Here is a 20,427-nt window from a genome sequence, read left to right as displayed (position 1 = left end):
CCATAACTCAAATAGCCTTTAATAGAACATGAACACCCCTCATAACTCACATCTTTGAAAAATTAAAACACGCTTTCCATGTAAAATTCTGCTTCTTCCACAAGAAATAATGACTCATTCCACATTTAATATTTATATACACTAAGGAAGTCTCTTTCTATTTTCTGATATCTACGTGAATAATCACTGCTCCTTAATAATCCAAACAGATACTTTTTCCAAAAAAAATGCAATGCTTTTGATCAAAAAGTATAAATCTTGAAGCACTTTGGAACCTTTAAACTGGTAGCGTCTGGTAATGCCATTCCTTCTCTGGTTAAAAAGATTTCATGTTGCCTTCCCTCTTCCCAATGCACTTCCTGTTCAGAAGTCTGTTTCAATTCTTCCCTGCAAGTGAGAGCTCACAGGTCCCTTTCTCTTTTCGAAAATCAGGTGGTTCTCCATTTCTCTATTGGGACTTTCCAATTAGTACACTAGTTTAAATTTCTTACTCTACCAATTTATTTTTGTTCTACTAAAAAAAGTATTTAATGTTCAATTTATTCTCAGTTTCAGCATTTCACTGAAAATGGTTTCCCTCTAACCTCCTACAATTACCTGGCTTTCATAGCCTATTAATTGCCCTATAAGGTCTTCCCTCTGCCTAATACACAATTCCATTTTAATACACTTGTGTCTATATAAACTTTCAAATATATGTTCAAATGAACTTTCAAACATATGTTCAAATGCTTTTTTAAATTTTGCATCCCATCATTAATGATTAGAAATAAAAGGCTTAAGAATAATAAAAAGTGTAATCATATCAGACTAAATCCAAAACTAACTAGGCGACTGTTTGGATTAAACACAGCATATCATCCCTTAGAATAATAGGAGAAGAGTTTTACTACTTGTGACTAAATTCCAGAGGTCATTTAACTCATTGCAGAGGTAATTGATAAGCAGTGTCCTAGATCTCAGTGACATCACGTGAAATTAAACATTAGACCAATTCATGCACACTTTACCTTTCTGCTGGTGTGGCAGAGCTCAGGACAGCCACTGCTGAATTGTCCCTGCTCTGTACACTGGAGCTGTGGTCCCTGTCCCTTGCATTGCTGTCCAAAGGAGCTATGACCAGCACATGGAGAAAGATGGATGTCCCACTTGATTGGGGGTGATTGTTTGTTCTTTCTTTTTAAACATGAAGAAATATATTTTTAAGACAGAGGGAAAAAAAGAAAGACAAGCTGCACTCTTCTATTTACTTTCAGCAACAGTACTAGAACAGTAAATTGCTACTGTGACCAGTTTTCCATTCATTTTCTGGAAAATAGACTCAATTACTGACCTTTAAATGGTCTAGAGTTTGGGGACATCATGCCTGCTGGAAGTTTTCTTGTAAGCATGATAGAAAATTAAGTTTAGCCTCATAAACCCTGCTTGAGCAACATGATGTTCTTTAACACAACCGTATTTTCTACCTACTTCCAGTCCAGAGCAACCAACTCATCACTCATGCAGAACAGATGGGGTCTCTCTGCAAATTCTGACCATCACAACCATGTCTTTGTGGCTTGTCATTTTAGTACTCATGATAAATTTTTAGATGATATCAGCAGTCTGAAAAGACGTAAGCAAATTGCAAGGCCTAAATATTTCTGTAAAACTGCATTTGACCTCAGGCATAAAAGCCAAGGAGATGAGTCACTCCACCTCCACCTTTCATTAAGACAGATTCTGATTTGTTCTATTGAACAGATGCTTTTGTAAGTTATGAAAGGACTTGATAAATTTTTTTTTTAAAATCACCCACTTCCAGAACTCAGGTACTAGGAACACAAAAATACTACTACTCAGAACACAAGTGACTAAAGAACAAAGAAAGTCTATTTTTCTCTAAATAGTATGGAAGAAATGAGAATTCAACTTGATTACTGATGAAAGCAACTAGAAAAACATGAAGAGGGTAAAAATGTGGGAAGAAAAGCAGAAGGTGGAATTTATGTGATCAAACCATTAAGGGGAAGGTTTGGCTCGATGCCTTTTCTCTATTTGCAACATATTGTCTAGTCTTAGAGATACAGTTAAGAAAACAACTGAACATTTTACTGTATACTTATTAAGATCTGCAAGCTTCTTTCCATAATAAGTCCAAAACCTACAAGAAGATGGTCTTGATGAACAGGCATAATATCTGACATATAGACTCAATTCTATATGTCTTTAAACTACTTCCACATTTTAGCTGTTTCATGCGTTGTTACAAAATCTCAAAAGGCAAGAATTCTGGTATCTGACAAGCACATGGGTGTGGGTATCCATCCATGAGAACCTTGCATGCACATATTATGGTAATTGCCTCTGAAGAAAGAAAAATGCAAAAAAGTCCCATGTGTGCCTGTACACTCAAACACTATAAGGCCTTTTAATAAAAGATATTATATTAGAAAATGTGGGATTGGGGAGGAGAGTTTAATACTAATTTCCTTATTTTCTTTTTCTTTTCTCCTTTTCTTTTCTTTTCTTTTCTTTTCTTTTCTTTTCTTTTCTTTTCTTTTCTTTTCTTTTCTTTTCTTTTCTTTTCTTTTCTTTTCTTTTCTTTTCTTTTCTTTTCTTTTCTTTTTTCTTTTTCTTTTTCTTTTCCTTTCCTTTCTTTTTTCTTTTTTTTTCTCAGTGTTTTCTAATTAGTTTGGCTTCACTAATGCTGAGTGAAGTCATTGCTGACTATCCAAGTCTCAGCAATGACTGGGTCCTCCTTCCTACCAACAAATCATCTTTTGTGACATCTACCCAGATTCCAGAGGATTCCTGGGTTTCTGCTCTGTTCCTCAGACACCAAACTCCCCAGCCTGCTCCTTCTGACTTGCTGGCAATCACTGCAACAACTCTGCCTTTCTCCCACTGTGATCTAACCTTTGCTAGGGGGAGCTGCTCAGGGAAGCAGCAGCTACTCCAGTAATCTTCCCTAGAAGAGGAAGCAAGTAAACCAAGAGCGTCCCCACAGAGGTCTTCCATCCTTAAGACAAAAAGACACAGATGCTGTGTGGCAGGGCGCACAGTAGGAATGCCGGGATTTTGTCTCCAAAGCTGCCAACATCCTCTGGCCTTGGGGACTGCTTCGTCTGTGGGGTTGGGATAAGACAAAATATGGTAACTACAGACAGTTTACATGCTGGTTTTGTAACAGCAAGGCTTACTCTCCAACTGCATAGACTAGAAAGTAGGTTTTTAAACAATAAATGAAATTATTGACCTTTGTTATGAAGCTCAGGAGTATAATAGGCTTTGTCAAATGTGTGGAACATTGTAAGCAGCACTCATTGCACATTTGAGCACTCTTATTTCTTGTTAACAAATTGTTCTTGATATCGCAATTCCATTTAAAATTATTTTGATAATTTGTTGAAAATTTATTACTATCAATGGACCTTTTATTTGCATTGTGATAGTCAATCACAGTATGCTTCATGAAATTACCTTCACTTCCCACGAGGGTGACTTTCTAATTTAATATATGTTACTGTTTTCAGGAACGCAGCTGGCAGAAAATAGCAGCAGAACTTCTTCAGCATCATGCAAAACTAGTCGATGGATAACTTCAGCAACAACAGAAATATAAGCAATTACAATTACTACAATTTATTTCTTGCTTCCTTTTTGCAAAGACAAGTCTGCAATCTTCTGATGCAAATGCAATGACAATGTCTTTTTCCTCATAGCTGGAACCAACAGAATTAGGAGCTAAATCACAAGTAATCTTGTAAACCCTGCTAACTTGATTTCTTGCTTAAGGGGCATATTCTCTGGGGAATAATTTTACTTAGTTTGATTATTTTAACTGCTGGCCAACTATATGTATGTGCCTGTAAAAATGGAAGACTGAAATCTGCAAATACAGAACCACTTTCTTTTTGCTTAAAGTTCATTTAAGTATTACAAATTACTTTGAAACACTAGCTTTTAAGACAATAAGGTAGAAAATTATGTACTAAAAAAGTAAAACTGAAGTAGAAAGAAATTATGTTGCTTGAGAAGTCACAAAAGGAGTTAATGTTAGACATCATTTAAGAGGAAAAGGGGACTCCTACTCCAGACACATATGTATCATCCTAAAAAGAAAAGGAAATTTGTTTACACTGTATTATACCTATTAGGATGCCTGCAAATAATATGTTATTTGTCCCTGTACCAGCAATACTTATCATATGTCTACATTGCTTGCTAAACTATGGTTAAAAATCATCACGCAACCAAAAACGTCACCATACAATAGGGTACAAAGCCACATAAATTTAAAAATTAGGTATTTTTCAGCATGTACTCCAAAATATAATTGCATCAATAATTATTGTCTCTGTTTATAAAACAATTACAGTACCTGCTTAACTACAGTATTGCATGCAGAAATTCCCTGTAATTATTTTATTCCATTCTAATTGATAATATATTCAGGACCCAAACCTACTAACACATATTTCCAGCTTTAGAATTAGACTGCACTTTAGAATTACACTGCACTCTACAAACTGACATCTACAAATTTCATGTACCATTGCAAAGTTTTGATTCTTGACAAAGCAACGGATACTTTTTGGGACTCAAGGGTTCTGCCCTTAGAGGAACCATATTGGTTTTCTTGGTTTTCTTTTCCTTTTGTCCAAGTGGATGTTCATTTCTGAAATAGTATCCTGAGACTGCTTAACAAGAGTACCATGAAACAGATTTCACTCTGTGGCAACATTACTAATGCTGAAAAAGGACTCCATGATGGGACTTCATTTGTCTTCAGCTGCACACTTCCTCTCCCCGCTCTTAATATGAGCTGCAAAATCTCCTGCCTGTCTCAGAAATTAGTGATGGCAGACACAGTACCAACCTTTTCCTCTGAGAAAGCACTTCTGCCTTCCTCAAATTGCTCTGTGTAAAAATTCCAATGTGATTTAAAGAGCTTTGCAGTCACAGAACTACCTCGTAAACTGGTGGAGTTAAATAGTTTGCTTTGCTCTGTTTCCTAATTAAAACAATTACTTAAAATACACATGCCTGACAAATTCTCACTGATACTTACTTCACTAGTTTTAATCATTGTTATGCAGCATCAGGAATATTTCTCTTTAAGAGATTTCCAAGAGATAGCAAGGAAGGAAAACCATTTTCACAAAACTCCTGAATATATTTCACTCTTCTTTAGACATAATCTAGTCTTTTTCTTCCTACAGGGCTTTATGCACGTAACAGATTTTAGTTAAGCTATCACTACTACAGATGCTGCTTATATCAGCTTAAGAGGGTTTCTGTTAAGCTGATATATTATGCACTTCCTCCACAGGCAAATACAAATGGCATAAATATGTGTAATACTTATGTTTGTATGTCTGTGTTGGATGGGGCTATTTTCCCTGCTTTCTCAAAGGACTACTCACTGTTGCGGATGGAAAAACAGCAAAACACAATTATTAATCAGGGTTAACAACAGAATAAATGTCACACTACTGAAATTGAAGCTGTGATTGTGGAACTCTTGGTAACTTCAGATTTATGTGAGGCTGATTCAGGGCTCCCTTTTCACCCCACATTTTCCATGAATGTTGCATGTCCAGAGCCCAGAGACTGTGTCAAGGATAGCAGGCTAGGTACATTTTTGGCTTTGCTGAATGCAGTGTATTTTCCCATACTCCCCTTAAAAGTTCTCTAGCTTCAAAACTGCAATCCTCTTCCACTTAAACAGTGGCAAAATCTCATACACAAGGAGATTAGTAAGAAGGCACAGCAAAGGGAGGGGAGCATTTTCATTATGAAACAACATAGTGTAGCAAAAATTTCTATTGCTGATCAACAAGGCCCAGAGCTAATTCTCTGAAATGGGGGTTTGGGAGGAAGCATGCATTTGGGAAATGAGATCATCTAATTCAAGCTGTGCATTTCATGTGGACAAACTTCAAAGATGAATGTTCCTAGCAATTTTCCATCTCACAACAAGTGAATAGCTATTAAGGTATTTTTTCCATCATTGCAGGACTTCTATACCTATTTCTTTTGCAAATGTCTGTGAAAATAATCTTTTCATATTTTAAGGGAACAGAAATTTATGATGATTGTTTTGCACACAGATTACTTTAAAAGACTTTTTCAATGGGTGTTCAGTATATTTCAGTTTCTTAGGACAATTCTGCAAAATTGCCTCAGACTTTTTTCACTTTATTTCCTTCCTTTACTAACGCTCCCAGTGGCAATTGCCACTGAATCAAAAAGTAAGCATAAGAATAACAATTTTTATTATGTTGTTTGGTTAGGAAGAAGCAATAACCTTTAAATTAATATTTGTTGTTCTGTTTAAAATAACTTCACATTTTGCAAAGCTTTTTATTCCAATAGCAATTAAATAAAGATCTGATATAAACACATTCTTTAAAATTAAAATGGAGAGCACAATTATGTTGGAACAGGCTGCCTAGATAAGTTGTGGCTGCCCCATCTCTGGAAGTGTTCAAGGTCAGGCTTGATGGGGTCCTGAGCAACTGCATCTAGTGGTTGATATCCCTGCCCATTGCAGGGAGACTGGAACTAGATAAGCTTTAAGATCCCTTCCAACCCAAACAATTCTATGATTCTGTTACTAAAGAAAGTGGAAAGATCTCTTGATTTGTTTATGATGAGCATTCATCTTATTTGATCCCAGCCCAGCTTGTTCATTCTGCACTTCCCAATGGCAAAGCTGTCACAAATCTGATTTTTCATAAGATACAAAAGTTCTGTCAAGTTTTAAGCAGCTTAAGATCACCCTTGGTTACCATCCCAGTCACAAGGCCAAGACAGGCAAACAAACAGAAACAGGAGGAGAAGGGATGCAGCACTCAAATATCCACTTTTCTTTTCTGTAAAGCATACAAAGCATCACTCATTAATCACTTAATTATGCCAATACTTGGAAATGACTATGTGTCCAATCTTATGGCTCCACTTAGTCAATCTCTTCTACTCATGACTCTTAAAATCATGAACAAATAATATCCACTCCCAAAAGATCATGAACATTTGAATGCAAATCAGTCACTCTGACAAAATGACAAATGCAAGAGACTGGTGGTATAACTTCAAACAAACTATTCATTTGGTTATAGAGGTTTACTAGCTTTTTGATCTTGAAATTCTGCTTTGAAAAGCGAAGCTGTAAAGATGCAAGTCCCTGCTCCAATCTGCCCATCAGAGAGGACACAGAAGAGGGCATGATCCCGCTCCTGTCCTTCATGAACTGACAGCAAGCTTTTCATCAAAGCATTTCATTAAGAGTGGAACCTCACCAAGGAGTGAGCTTGCAGTTTTAACACTGAAGGCTCAGTTTGCAAACAAGAGGCTCATTTGGCGTAAAGAAATCAGCAATGATTCTACCATTAAAGCACACTTTAGGACAGTGCAGGAAAAGCGAGATGAAGAAATGGATGGAACAAGAAAGTAGGAACCTGTCATCAACCCAGCAGGGGAGACACTGTAGTTAAAAACAAGGTCTATAAAATTCAAGACTAGGGAGATGGGAATCCGAGATTCTCCAAAATGGCTAATTTACTCTGGAAAATCTCTCAAAAATATAAATACTGAAATACTTTTATTTACCTGTAATGCAACATTACTTAGCTCCAAAGGAACCAGACAATTGAAGTGTTATGCTTTTGGATTTTACTTCCTGTCAAACCAAGCAGTAGAGCTTTCTATTTCATTTTGTGTTTCAGGTTGGTAATCTCCAGTAGTGAAGTGGATAAACCAATCAACTAATTTCACATGCGGTACTGAGAAGTCATCAGATGTTAACAATTCATTACTCAACTGGAAAAGATCAAAACTAATGACAGATGAAACTCTCCTGTTATTAGTCCCCTGAGTCATCCAATTCTCACTGTACTGCTCCTCATTTTTTGCTGCCTCTCTCTGTATAACAAGCAATACTGTTGCAGGTAGCCCCTGTAGCCCCTGTGACTCATTCCTTGGGCTCACCCACCTGTGATTTGTGAGTATGATGAGCTATTATAATAATTTCCTCTGGAGTCTCTCACTACATCTGTCCAGGCTACTGAGACTGCCAATCTGCTTTAAGTTGTTTTTTTTTATGTTCAAACACCTAAATTCTTTAATTTCTTACCAAGCATACTGCTACTGGTAGTTAATAATTATATTAATACATTTGCTAATTAAAATGCAATATCTCGTTATTTTCATGATTTCCCAGGTAAAAGAGAAATAAGCATTTTCTGAGATCAGGAAAAACATTTTACAAACATTAGATATGACAGCAATAATCTTTCTAAAAAAATGGGAAAACAATGTTTATATGGAAAAGATACCATATCACCTTCACCTACAGGAATGAGAAAAAACTAAAGACTTTACATGGATCATATTTTCCAGTGAAAGATAAATTAATGTTTTCATTTTCTCTTTAACACAGGCGATGTTAAAAACACACCTTTCTACTGATCTCCTTCTCCTATTTTTGTTGGTTCAAGCTGTGACTACATTCCAAAATCATTGAGCCATGCATCAGAAACACCCAGTAATAACTGGTATGATCATGCTGTTCTTGAAAAGGTTTTATTCTCCCTCTGTGTGTATTCTTTAACTGAACTTACATTTTTCATAGTTCTCCCTGCTCCTTCAATAAAAATTCTCATGTTCTACACTCAAGCACACCACTCAGTTGGCACATTCTCCACAGGGTTTATTCATCACCAAGCTCAACCAAGTATTGCACATTTTAAAGTCCTATGAAGAATCACACTGATACTCCATAATGACCATAAGACATCACTACATTTTCTTCATGAAATATTCATGTTCTGATTAGTTTACAAATCTTTCAGCTCTTATACTGGTTAAACCACCCACACCCCCTCACAAAGACTTGTTTGTCCAAAACAAACCCACAACTATTGCTTTGTCAGTAAACTCTGAATTATTCTTTCTGCTTCAAACTGAACACTAAAGCTTTGGTATTTTCTTGCATTTTTCCTTAGCAAAAATAAAGATTATATTTTAGAGCTCCTTCTGGTTTCTATGATTCATATGTTAGACTCCCTAAATTCATCATTTCAAGCAGGATTTTTTATCCATTTCCAGGTCCAAAGGTGAACCATGGACCAGGAAAATCACCTCCTCTTTATTCCTAATACTCTAATCCATGTTAATAAAGAATGCACATGACAACCTTCATGCAATTATTGCTGACCAGCAAGATGTCTATATAAATTTTCTTCTTTACTCGTCCAAAACATTTCAAAAGCATAAAGACAACAACAGTTAGTCCTTGTTTTGTTCATCAAAATGCATAATCACATAGAAGGAGCAATCTCCTGCCTACTTTTTTCCTTAGAGCCTTAGAAGTTTCAAATGTTTATTTGCTCTCTATGAAAGTATGGAATATATGCAACATAAAGCAAAATGATTCCTCATATTTTCAAAATTTCATGAAGTGGAATAATCTTTAATTTAGGATCATATTTTTCTGAAGCAAAAAAAAACCTGTATAGTGTATAGGGAAATATCTGTATTTCAATTGTTTCTGTTGATATTTTACTTGTTTAAACATTTCAGGAATGACTCAGTAAATGAGATAGTACGGTTACATCATCATATTTATTACAATCACAACATTCTGTTAAATTCAAATACCACTCCTCAGGCTGATTTTGCTAATGCAGTCATCTTTAGAGATGGTCAGTAATTCAGCAATAAAAAGTGACTGCTCTTTCTTCTCTTTGCTGTTTCTCACTTGCTGTTTTTAGAAGCAATACCATGAAATAAAAGTACATTGTAAATGTTTATAACAAAATAATTAAAACTGTATCACATAAGACCCTATTTCTACAGACAATTTATGGGCATCCTTTACAAGTTGTTTCAAGGACTTGTAGAGTCTTTCCTAAGTGTGTGCAGGAACGTGATTTCACTGTGGTAGCTATCCAATTTGTATCTCCCAATTAAAAAAAAACAAAAAAAACCCAAACAATTGAAAAGCTCCAGTATTCATGGGGCATAATCCAGAACAAATGGATGTGTACAAGACATCTTCTATGCACAGACACACACATATATGAAAAAATATATGAGCATATAAGTATATATATTTTAACTGAAGAACATCTACTTTGAGGCTTTTGTGGGTATTGACAGTACTATAAGCTTTTATTAAATATATTTGCATTATTGTCGTCATGATCCTTAGACAATATTCCCATGTTTCTAAGCAATCAACAGTTTTGAGTTCAAGCTGGTATTTGTTTGCTACATATACATAAAGTCCTTTATTTGAAAGAAATTAGTTACTTAGGACATAGATTTGAAATTTTCAGATTCCACTCAGGATAGAGAACTGACAGGAAAGTAGATTAATTGAACTAAAATGACAGTTACGCTTTTCTGGTGGGAGTTGTAGTCATTTGCAGCAAAAATTACTGGTACTCCCTGGTATTTGAGACAGAAAATCAGAAAAGAGAAAAAAAATGAACTGTCCTATGATTTTACTTCCCTCTGTAGCTAATAAAGTTAACGCATCAATAGAAAAGTTGGTACATCAGGAACTGCTATGTATAACTGTATATATATTCTAACTCAACCCTTAAAAGTATAATGCTTATTCAAAAAAAAAAAAAAGACAAAAGAAAAAAAAAGACATTTTGGTCAGTATATTTTGAAATCCAAAGTACACAAGTCAAGGCAGAAATTAACAATTAATATGAATTATTCAATAAAATGCCATGCTGCACTAACTCATGGCAAATAAAGGTCCATTCTCCAAAGGATATTTTTTTGTGCAAGTTTCTAGAATCTAAAATCTATTTCCTAAAATCAGGAAGCAATTTTATTCACTCTTAAGACTCCATCCTTCTTTATGACAGGATTATTCACTAGCAAAAACATTCCAAAGGTTGAAAATTAAAAGATAGAATTCTTCTTGGTTTCTGGACAGTAGAAACTTGTATAAATGCTTTCTATATAAGAATACACTCTTACAGATTATGGAAAAATTATGTTTAACAATGGCATCTATTTCAAAGGAACTCAATAGTCACTGGAATATATAGCCACATACATAAATGCATAAATTGTGATAAAATTATGTAAATAACAGAATAATTATGTGCTAAATAATTAATAAATAAACAGATTTTTGTGCCTATGACTGTACTGTCCTGGACCAGCTATAAAGTTTACAGCTGTCTTACAAATCACCACAAAGATCTCAGCCTTAGTTTCTTAAGCACAGGCACTGAGCTACAGAAGCAAATTACGAAGATTGTAATAAATGTCACAGCCCCTAATCAGCATCAGTTGCAGTGTGGTGATGATTTTTCTTTTGTTCCTCTGCTATGAAGTTTCTTATCTTCATGTATTGGCCAATACACTAAACTCATACTTGCTATGGAAGCTGGCTAAAAACCAGACTGGACCTGCCATACAAATATTGCCATTTTGAGATAATTAACTTTTTGTACTAAACTAAGTATTCCCTTCACCTAATTTTCAGGAGAAAAACATCTCTGTGTAATCCTACTCCAATCTGAGAGAAACATCAAAAACTTCTGTAATTGAACTTTTCAAAGGATAAAGAATGTCTTCTCCAGGCCAGATGACTGAACTCTCAATAGTACTTATTTAAAAGTGTTTCCCACTAGAGCATCTCCTTACATAAGGCAGAGTGAAAACTTTATAATAGTATGAAATTCACTGTGACTCTTACCAGAAAAGACACTGGGAATCTTGGAAAGAAAACTTTTCACTGTACGAATAGGAATCCCATTTTTCTCATCTTGCATGCGGGCTATGACGTCTTCCATCTGAACAGAGAAATAAACAAAAATTTAAAAATATAAAATAAACAAAGAAAAAAAGAAAAAAGAAAAAAAAAATTCCAGAATTATTTCCTAAAATCAGAATTATTTCCTAAAATTAATCTCCAAGAAATCCTAGATCAGTCTCTCAGAATGACAGGTCCCCTCTTTCTATTTCTTTCTTTAATTTATATTCTATAATTTTATTGAACAGGTTAAAACTGCAAGTAATTTATTAATGAAAAACAGTAAAAAACATATATATTCAAGGACTCTTGAGAAAGAAACAGCAATGCAGAACAACTTAGTTAAAGTTAGATTTAGTTCATGTACCTAAAAGAAATTGTGGAAAACCATCGTTGGATATTAAACTTCATGTTTTGATTCTTTTAATGGTATTGTATGATTGTTAATCAAAATAATATATTGTTAATTATGTTTCCACATATAAAAGCAAAATAGATACATACAGGCTTTTAGGGGACTGAAAGAGTTCTCAAACAGAATTTTCAAAACAAAATAGATCTTTTAAGTACGCAAAAATTCCTTCTTTTTTTGGGAAGGGGGAGTAAATACAACATGTTTCCGTAATTTTGCATTCCTGGAGACAGCAATGCCAGAAACATAAGATCTCTTTGTAGATAATAATGGAGTAGGTATAAAAATATTTTAAATCAATTTTCTGATTTTCTTATGTATATATTTTTACATTAGCTCAGTTTTGCAATTCAATTTTTAGGCTAATTTGGACCATACATTTTAATTATTGTGCCCAACTCAAAGGTTCACTTTCCTATGAACTATGACTGGAAATCCCTTTCACTGGAAAACAAAGAATGTTTAAGTAGAGTCACTGACTTACAATGCAAGTTTTTCTTCTTCCCACTTCGTAACTGAAGTTCACACATTTGATAATTTCCACCTTTCTTTGAATAACTAACTTCTCAAAATGTTCAATGAAACTATGATGAAATTAATTACAACTATTCTTTCTTTTTACTAAAAACACCAACCTGCTTCATATGAAAAGCTCTGTGTGACAGGTAATTTGATACTCCTTTATTAGTCAAAGTTTAAAAAATTTTTGTATGTTGCTTCTGTACCCCTAATAGGTTTTCAAAAACTTCATTAAAAGGTTGTGGCTGGGCTGTGCTGTGCAAGCAGAATAACATGACATTCTGTCATGCACCTTTTCCCCATAAAGACGGATGTCCCACATCAGCAAAAATCAAACAGGCATTGGGTGCAGTTGTGTATTAATTAGCCCAATAAGGGAGTTGTACAGAGCCAGGAAAGGGAACAGCATTTGGAGTCACCAGTAGTGTACTTAGAACAAATGCCTATACCAAAAAAAGAAAAAGGAAAACAAAATCATTTAGCTTGACTGCTCATGAAAAAGCTATTTATACATAGAATATCTGGAGGTTCCCATGTTCCATGTACTTACAGACCATGTATTAACAACCTAAGGAATACAAATGCAGTGTCATTGTCCAAACCAAAAAGTAAACACAAGAAGTAGATATTGTTAACAAGGTGTGAAAAAGTTCATCTATTGCTCAGAATTCAGCAATGTGCAAAATGTAACAGAAGAAAAGAACCAATATTCATCTGACATGGAATTGAATTATTTAAATGGAGAAGGCTATTAATAGAATTCTGAAGAAATTGTCAAGCATATCTATGCTTGTCAACCATTATCTGTGAAATGGCATCTGTCCCTACATTTTTTATCCACATAGTAACTGAAGGTTTGCATCAACTTCTTTCAAATTCAGTTGGTAAACTGTCTTATTTTGCCCTTAAGTGAATAAGAATTCACTCAAATTCAAGTAAATATTTTTGCTGATCATATTTGGTGAAAAATTCCACACATGCAGAGTAAGTTTGTGAGAATACTGCTAGAACCACAGAGTGAATAACACGTTACACTAGAACAAAGTACAGAATATAATTTGTACATAAGGCAACTCTAAAGATGTTATTTGCAATATAATAAGGATTACTGTAACACAGGCCACACTTCTCAAACACAGTATTACAGGTAGAGAGATGCAGTTACTGCTTGCTCAAGAACACAAGTGCAAATGTTAAATGCCCAGTGCTGTCAATAATCAGTCTTTTGAGAGTACATGGAACAAATTGTTAGCTGACATTTACATATGCTTTCCTAAACTTTCTTCATGGACAGGATTTAATTTAAACAGCATAAAATCTAACTCTGAGAAAGACTGAAGCTCTGGGAGAGTCCTCTCTGGTTCTGATTAGCAAAGTGAACTCTAGGATGTCTGCACTGCAAAATCACAGCTTCCCCTTTATATCAAGCTCATATTACTCTTCTGTGTTGGGCATGAATTCTGTCTGTGCAAAAGGCAGCTCACACTCCAGCCAGTGTTATTGGGAGCTGCCTGGATAACTGAGTGAGCAAAGATTACCTCCTAAGTCAGCAGGAATGTTCTGAACACACAACACAACAGCAGTCTACTAATTAGGTACAGCTGATCTCTTGCATGAAAATCTAAGAAGTTACTTGTGGTTTGTGGTTAGCCTAAACCTTGAACATAAGAACTCTAGAAAATGAAGGGCAATTCAAAAGAAAAAGAAAAGTTCAAATTAAAGATTCAAACCTATCCAATCCAACATATGCAGGTGCACAGTTTAACTTCTAAAATATACAGATCCTGTTTCTGTTTCAGCTGCTTTAAATTCAGCAAATAGATAACCTGTTCCACTGAAAACCATCAAACTTAATTATATTTGGGAAGCAGCAGTCAAGGCACTCCTCTGTCATTCATCAACAATGACCTAAAACAATGAAAAGGGCACAATAGTTTAATTAGAATGATGAAAGAAAATCTTAATCTAATTTTGCTCAAGAAGCCTAATCTGGGAAACACATGCTGCTGCCTGATATAATAATTTTCCTTCCTGATGTATCATTGTTTTTTTTCTGAGTCACCTGACCCAATGCTCAAAAATGAAATAGAAGCTTCTTCATTTCACCTCAGAATTAGACTTTTTTCTAGTCATACACTCTTACCTGGCTAAACCTGTCTGGCTCTCATCTTACAGTGGGATCCTTTATTCTCAAGTAACTCGAACTCACAAATAATTTGCCTCCTGATCATTCTGCAAATGAAGGTCAATATGCTTGAGAAGAGTAAGTTGTATAAGCATATCTTTTAGCTTTTCAGTCATCATTATACATCATTAACTGGGAAAGTATAGCTAGAAAGATGTTTCAGTGCAGCACAAATCCTACAGAATGCTTTAGAAATAAATGTCTTCTTTAAAAAATGTGCCATTTTTTTACCAGTGAGGTAATTCTAACCCTGACAAAAACTCACTAACTGATGCATAGACAACTCAGAACAAACTTACAATATTAATATTTAAAACTTCACTTGTCTCCTTGTGAAGATAATTTGCAGCCTTCATCTTGACACGTAAAGACTCTGTGAAATCTATTTCCAAGCCTAACTCTATGACAACAGTGACAATGCATCTTCTCTAAAGCAAAAAGAAAGCAGATAACAGTATCCTGTAACAGAAGGGCTACAAGATACAGGAACCATTGAACAGTGACAACTGACTCTGCTCTGAACACGCTGGGAGCTAGGCATCCCCAACTCGCCCCAGCAGCAGAACCAGTGGAGCTCTTGACAACACACCAGGACAGTATCCTTTAACTATTTACAGCTAGGTGAAAAGAATACAGCTCCTGAGAGCAGAATTTTCATGGTCCCTCATTGCCACTGTGCCATGTGGTTTGTGGGGGTACATCCTGATCTTTAAACTTCTAAGTAAGAATTTCATTGCTGCTGGTCTGCACATCTTGCAAAAATTATTAATCTGAACCATAATTCAGCATCACTGCACCTTAAGAACAGGTTTTGCTTTGGGTTTTCTTTTTTTTTCATTAACTCAAACACAACAGAAGTGAAAAACAAAACATTTGTTAGTGCAGGACAAGAGTTTTATTTCTTCCACTAAAACTGAGCCTAAATCACTAAACTGCACATAAAGATGATCACTGGATACAAATATACTAGAAAATGTAATCAATCTGGAACTAAGCTAGCTCAAGAAATACATGGTAAAAACTTGAAGGCTTGGCTTACTTACACACATGCAAATGTCTTAATTTGATTTTTGTCTCATTAAAAAAAAAAATAATTTAGTAACAGAGAATTAAGACTCTACCAAAATGAAAGAAGTATAATTTTGTATTATAATTTCAGTTATCATACATCAGAACGGGGATTGCTCTTACGTTGAGAGTACTGGGGTCCACCCACACTACAACTTTCTTCATTTTGCTAAAATCTTTCTTCTCCTTTTACATGAATGCAGGGGTGGAATAGCCCAGTGGAACTAGCTATAAACCTTATCCAAACTTGTTAAAAAGTACAAAGAGTCATGGTATATTTCTTACAGAATGCAACATGTTTCCTTAGACATTTTCTCCCCTCTCTGCTTTAACACTTCCAAGTCCAAGGTCATTAGTGCAGTTGGCCAGAAGGTTGCAGGAAGTTTTCCTCAGCCTGTTCACCATGCAGAGATGTACATCAAGCAATATGAGCTGAACAAAACTTGCAGGGTAGGAGACAGACACCAGGTTCCTTACAACATAAGGGCCACCTTTCTTCTGACTGCTTCAGTGACAAGCACAGGTACAGGCAAACTGATGGCCAGATCAAATCAGTAAAAATAACCATGGAGGTCGAGATAGAAGGTTAATGGGAAACCTCCAGTTTACTCAGTGTATGAAGCAAAGTCACCAAAGTAAAATAAACAATCTCAGTTTAAGAATGCTGACACCTCTTTTTCTTAATCAAATGTGTAGCAACAAGATAGTTTAGAATCTTCATGTCAAAGATTTTAACATTTTCCATTTCATGCAGAATTGGGTTATTTCAACTCATTATTCCTACTTTGTATGAAAACCAAGTTTAAAACATTCAGAAGTTCAGAAAAGTACATTTAGATTTTTGACTAAAATACAGTGCTGAAAGTTGGCTTGAAACATGCAGGATTAACCAAAATGTTAATGACAGTCATGCACGAACTCTCTGAGCTTGCTGATATAAAAGCAGTCAGTCAGGAGTTTTTCTAAGAAAGCAATATTGCATCTCTGGTCTACAAATACAGGAAACAGCCCTAGGTACTCTCTGATGAACATTAAATTATAGAATAACTTAATTAAAAGAATACAAGAATGACTGGTCTCATTCTTTTCAGAGCCTCTATTTGCTGAAATAATTATTTGACATCATAAAATCAAACGAGAAACCAACACAGAAGTTTCCAATCATATTAAATAGATGCAGTGGAGATACTTTCAAGAGCCTAATTTTCCACATGTTCCTATGATGCTGGCACCTCTGCATCATGTTTCTTTCCTTCTGCATATGAAGATGCTGGTGTGGGCAAATAGTTCATACTCTGTCCCTAAAAAGAACACCTGTGGAGAGCAAAAGATGTTCTGGCTTCACGTGTAGCACAAAGGTCTGTATTGAATCATTATCTGTCATTACTCTTATGGCTTCATTTGTAGTTGTCAATGTGAATTTCTAATTAAGATTCAAATTAATTTTCCCTAATTATCCATACTGTTTCAGATTCAACCAACAGGTAATTTTTCAGAATGGTTGTATAACAAGAGTGCTACTACATATCTAAGCCTGTGCTTACATTAAATGAGTGCAGGGCAAACCTTTTGTCATTTATTAAGAATAATTAAGGTTATTTGGAATTTATTTGAAAATTGATGCCAGTTCCGTGCAATTATTTTTGAGGCCTAATTAAATGAACAGTCCCACTGGGCTTCTCCTTACTATCAACCCTGTATGTTCATCACTAAACTTGCATCAATAAGAAAGGCTCTGCATACTTTACTGATTCAAAATTGTGGGTTTGAATGATAATTTTAAGCATGATCTAGTCTTATTCATGTAACTAAAACGCTGAGTCATCAAAATCAGCATGTCATTTAAAAGGTTCCTGTCGTTTAATACAAACCATACAAGTAGTTCTTGCGCTATTCAAAAACCTATTGTAATACTTTCTGAAAGAAGGATAACTTAAAAGCATACTTTGAGCTCCTGTCATTAACCTGTAATCATGTGGCTTGTTTGGAAGCAAAAGCTGTCAGTGATCCCTTGGTAAAGACTGAATAAAGGCTAATCCCTGTCACAAGAAACTGTATGAAACTGAATGGAAAATCTTGAAGATACCACATAGTACATTCTATAGGTAGTAATTTATGCCAATAAGTAAACATCTTTTCTCCTAAGGACTGCTAGCCTTGAGCTCATGGTTTGATGCACCACTCTTTTTCTCTGCTTCATACACTGAGTAAATGGAAGATCTCCCAGAAACCTTCTATTTCCTCCATCATTCTACAGTTATTTCTCACTGTTATTTCCTTGGATAAACTGATCTGAAAACACTTACTTAATTACTTAATACTGTATTCCAGCCCCCCGCTGGCCCAAAGGAAAAAAAAAAAGTTCTTCTTCATTCCAATTAAGAAAAATAGTACAAGTTTGCTTCTATCACTGTAATTTTTTTGAGAACTCAGCATATCAGAACATAGTCAAAAAACCAATAACACTGCAAGGGCTATTAGTCTCACTTTTTTTAATTAAATTTTTTATCTCACCTAAGAATCCTACATCTGGATATATGACATACACCCAGTTCACTGAATGTATACCAATGCTATGTAGCTGGGCTGTGAAGAGTAGACTGAAGCTAAAAACAACTAAACTGGCATTACAGAGAGAACATATAACTTCGGAGGAATATATGATACTGATTCAGCTTTGAAACCAAGAAAAGGTTATAGAAAATGCTATACTAAGTCTATGAAAAATCAGGCAGTTGGCTCACGAAAATGCAATTTCGAACAACAAAAAGGCTATGTTTTTTTAATTAACCACCTGCAAAATAATACAGATATGCTTTAAAATTGTTTCATAGTATTAATACTTCATAATTTATTTTTGCTCTGGCCTTTTCTAGCCAAGAAGCATTTTCCATATTTAGTCAATATCAGAATCAGTTACAGAAAATATAAAAGGCTATGAACTGATCCAAAAATTACTACTTTAACTAAATGTTTCTCATGTTTAAATTCCACATAGATGAAGAAAAGCATTTAATTTTATTTACCTGTTTTTCTTGGAATTTAGAAACTATTAATGAGGATTAATAAAAATACACATTTCTCAAACCTTCAGTGTTATTGTTGCACAACAAAACCAGAGACAGCTTTCCCAAAGGAGTTGAAAAAACACATCCAGATGGTAAATTTCAAAACCACCTAAATCAATGATAATTTTGGAAATTGCATTTCTGCTTTTGGTAAAATAATTATTTCTATCACATGTATGAAACTTTGGTTGGAATGATGAAAAGAGAAGCATCACTATGGGCACTTCAAAAGAAAACACAGTTTGATGAAAGAGGTCTTGGTGAAAAACTGTTTTTATTAATAGAGATTTCTGCAAAAATACTTCATTCAAAATAAAATATATATATTTTTAAACAGCAAAACCAATAAATAATTTTTATTAATCTCTCAGGCCAAGATTTCAGCTTCTAGACTGTGCTACCAGAGATAGAAATATTATTTCTTAGGAAAAATTCAAATTCAAACCAAGCACTTTCTTGGGCTGTAGTGATCATTTATAATATGATAATCCTGACACTAAAAATTAAGTCCCCTGTGCATTTCAGAAACAGAGAAGTTCAATGGAAACTTGATCTCTGAGATCCCAAATGGACCTTCCAAGACAATATCACAAAAGTTGTCAAAATGTTTGATTTTGTTCTTCCAAAAAAAGAAGAAAAGTAAAATGTCAAAATTCAGCAGAAAAAAAAAAAAAAAAAAAAAAAATAATTAAAGGACAGATTCTGGTTAGTACACAGGCTGGGATTTTAAAGAAGAAAACAGATGCAGATATTTTTGTAGAATATTAAAAATAATAAACAAGTCAGTTTATACATAGGTAACTCAGATCCAAAAGTGAATTGTAGCCAATAGCAAATTTTGCCTTCACAAAAAACAGTCACAAAAAATATTAGCTATAACAGAGTTATGATATATTCATCCACCTAACAAAAATGGATGTTACTCTGGAGAACACTTACATTTACTCTAAAACATTGTTATTTAATTCTAAAGTCTTAAAAAACAGATTTTTTTTCCTAAATTAGTATATCTTTCTTATGTCACCTGTTATTAATGGTTTTAAATCTAAATTTGTCTGGTTGGAATATCTTTTCCTTACTTGTCAGATGATCCCAAACTTTACGAAGCAACATCACAGAAGCAGATTATTTTAGAAGCAGCTACTGTTGACCAAGGATTAAATCTTTCTTAAAAAGTACAATATCATTATCCTTCAAATACTGATGAGCAAAAAAGTAACTACAAGAAATGTTTCAAATTACATTGACAGAAATAACACTTAGGGCAAACAATGGTAAGTATTTTGGTGATTTCTGCATTGCTCTATGCTCTGTGGTGGGGGAATACTGAAGGAGGCAATTTCTTCTAATCTTCTGTTAACATTTCAGCACCAAGAGAAGAGAAATACTGTATAAAAACTTCATT

The 20,427-nt window shown here is 34.6% G+C and overlaps 1 protein-coding gene across 20 annotated transcripts in view; it reads right to left on the bottom strand.

Moving 5' to 3' along the window:
- RGS7 (regulator of G protein signaling 7) overlaps positions 1–20,427 on the bottom strand; it is a 258,091-nt gene that overhangs the window by 119,216 nt on the left and 118,448 nt on the right. For all 20 annotated transcript variants that reach the window (XR_015283340.1, XR_015283341.1, XM_086877678.1 and 17 more), the window contains one exon: positions 11,714–11,810. Coding sequence is in view for 18 of the 20 variants with exons in the window: in XM_086877678.1 (XP_086733804.1) it covers positions 11,714–11,810 (97 nt within the window). In the remaining 2 variants the exon portion in view is untranslated. The remainder of the gene's footprint in view (positions 1–11,713; positions 11,811–20,427) is intronic.

Source organism: Cyanistes caeruleus, chromosome 2 (assembly GCF_971803275.1).
Source record: "Cyanistes caeruleus chromosome 2, bCyaCae1.hap1.1, whole genome shotgun sequence".
Lineage (NCBI taxonomy): Eukaryota > Metazoa > Chordata > Aves > Passeriformes > Paridae > Cyanistes > Cyanistes caeruleus.
The sequence above is the reverse complement of the archived record's forward strand: the minus strand, read 5'-3'. Positions and strand labels throughout refer to the sequence as shown.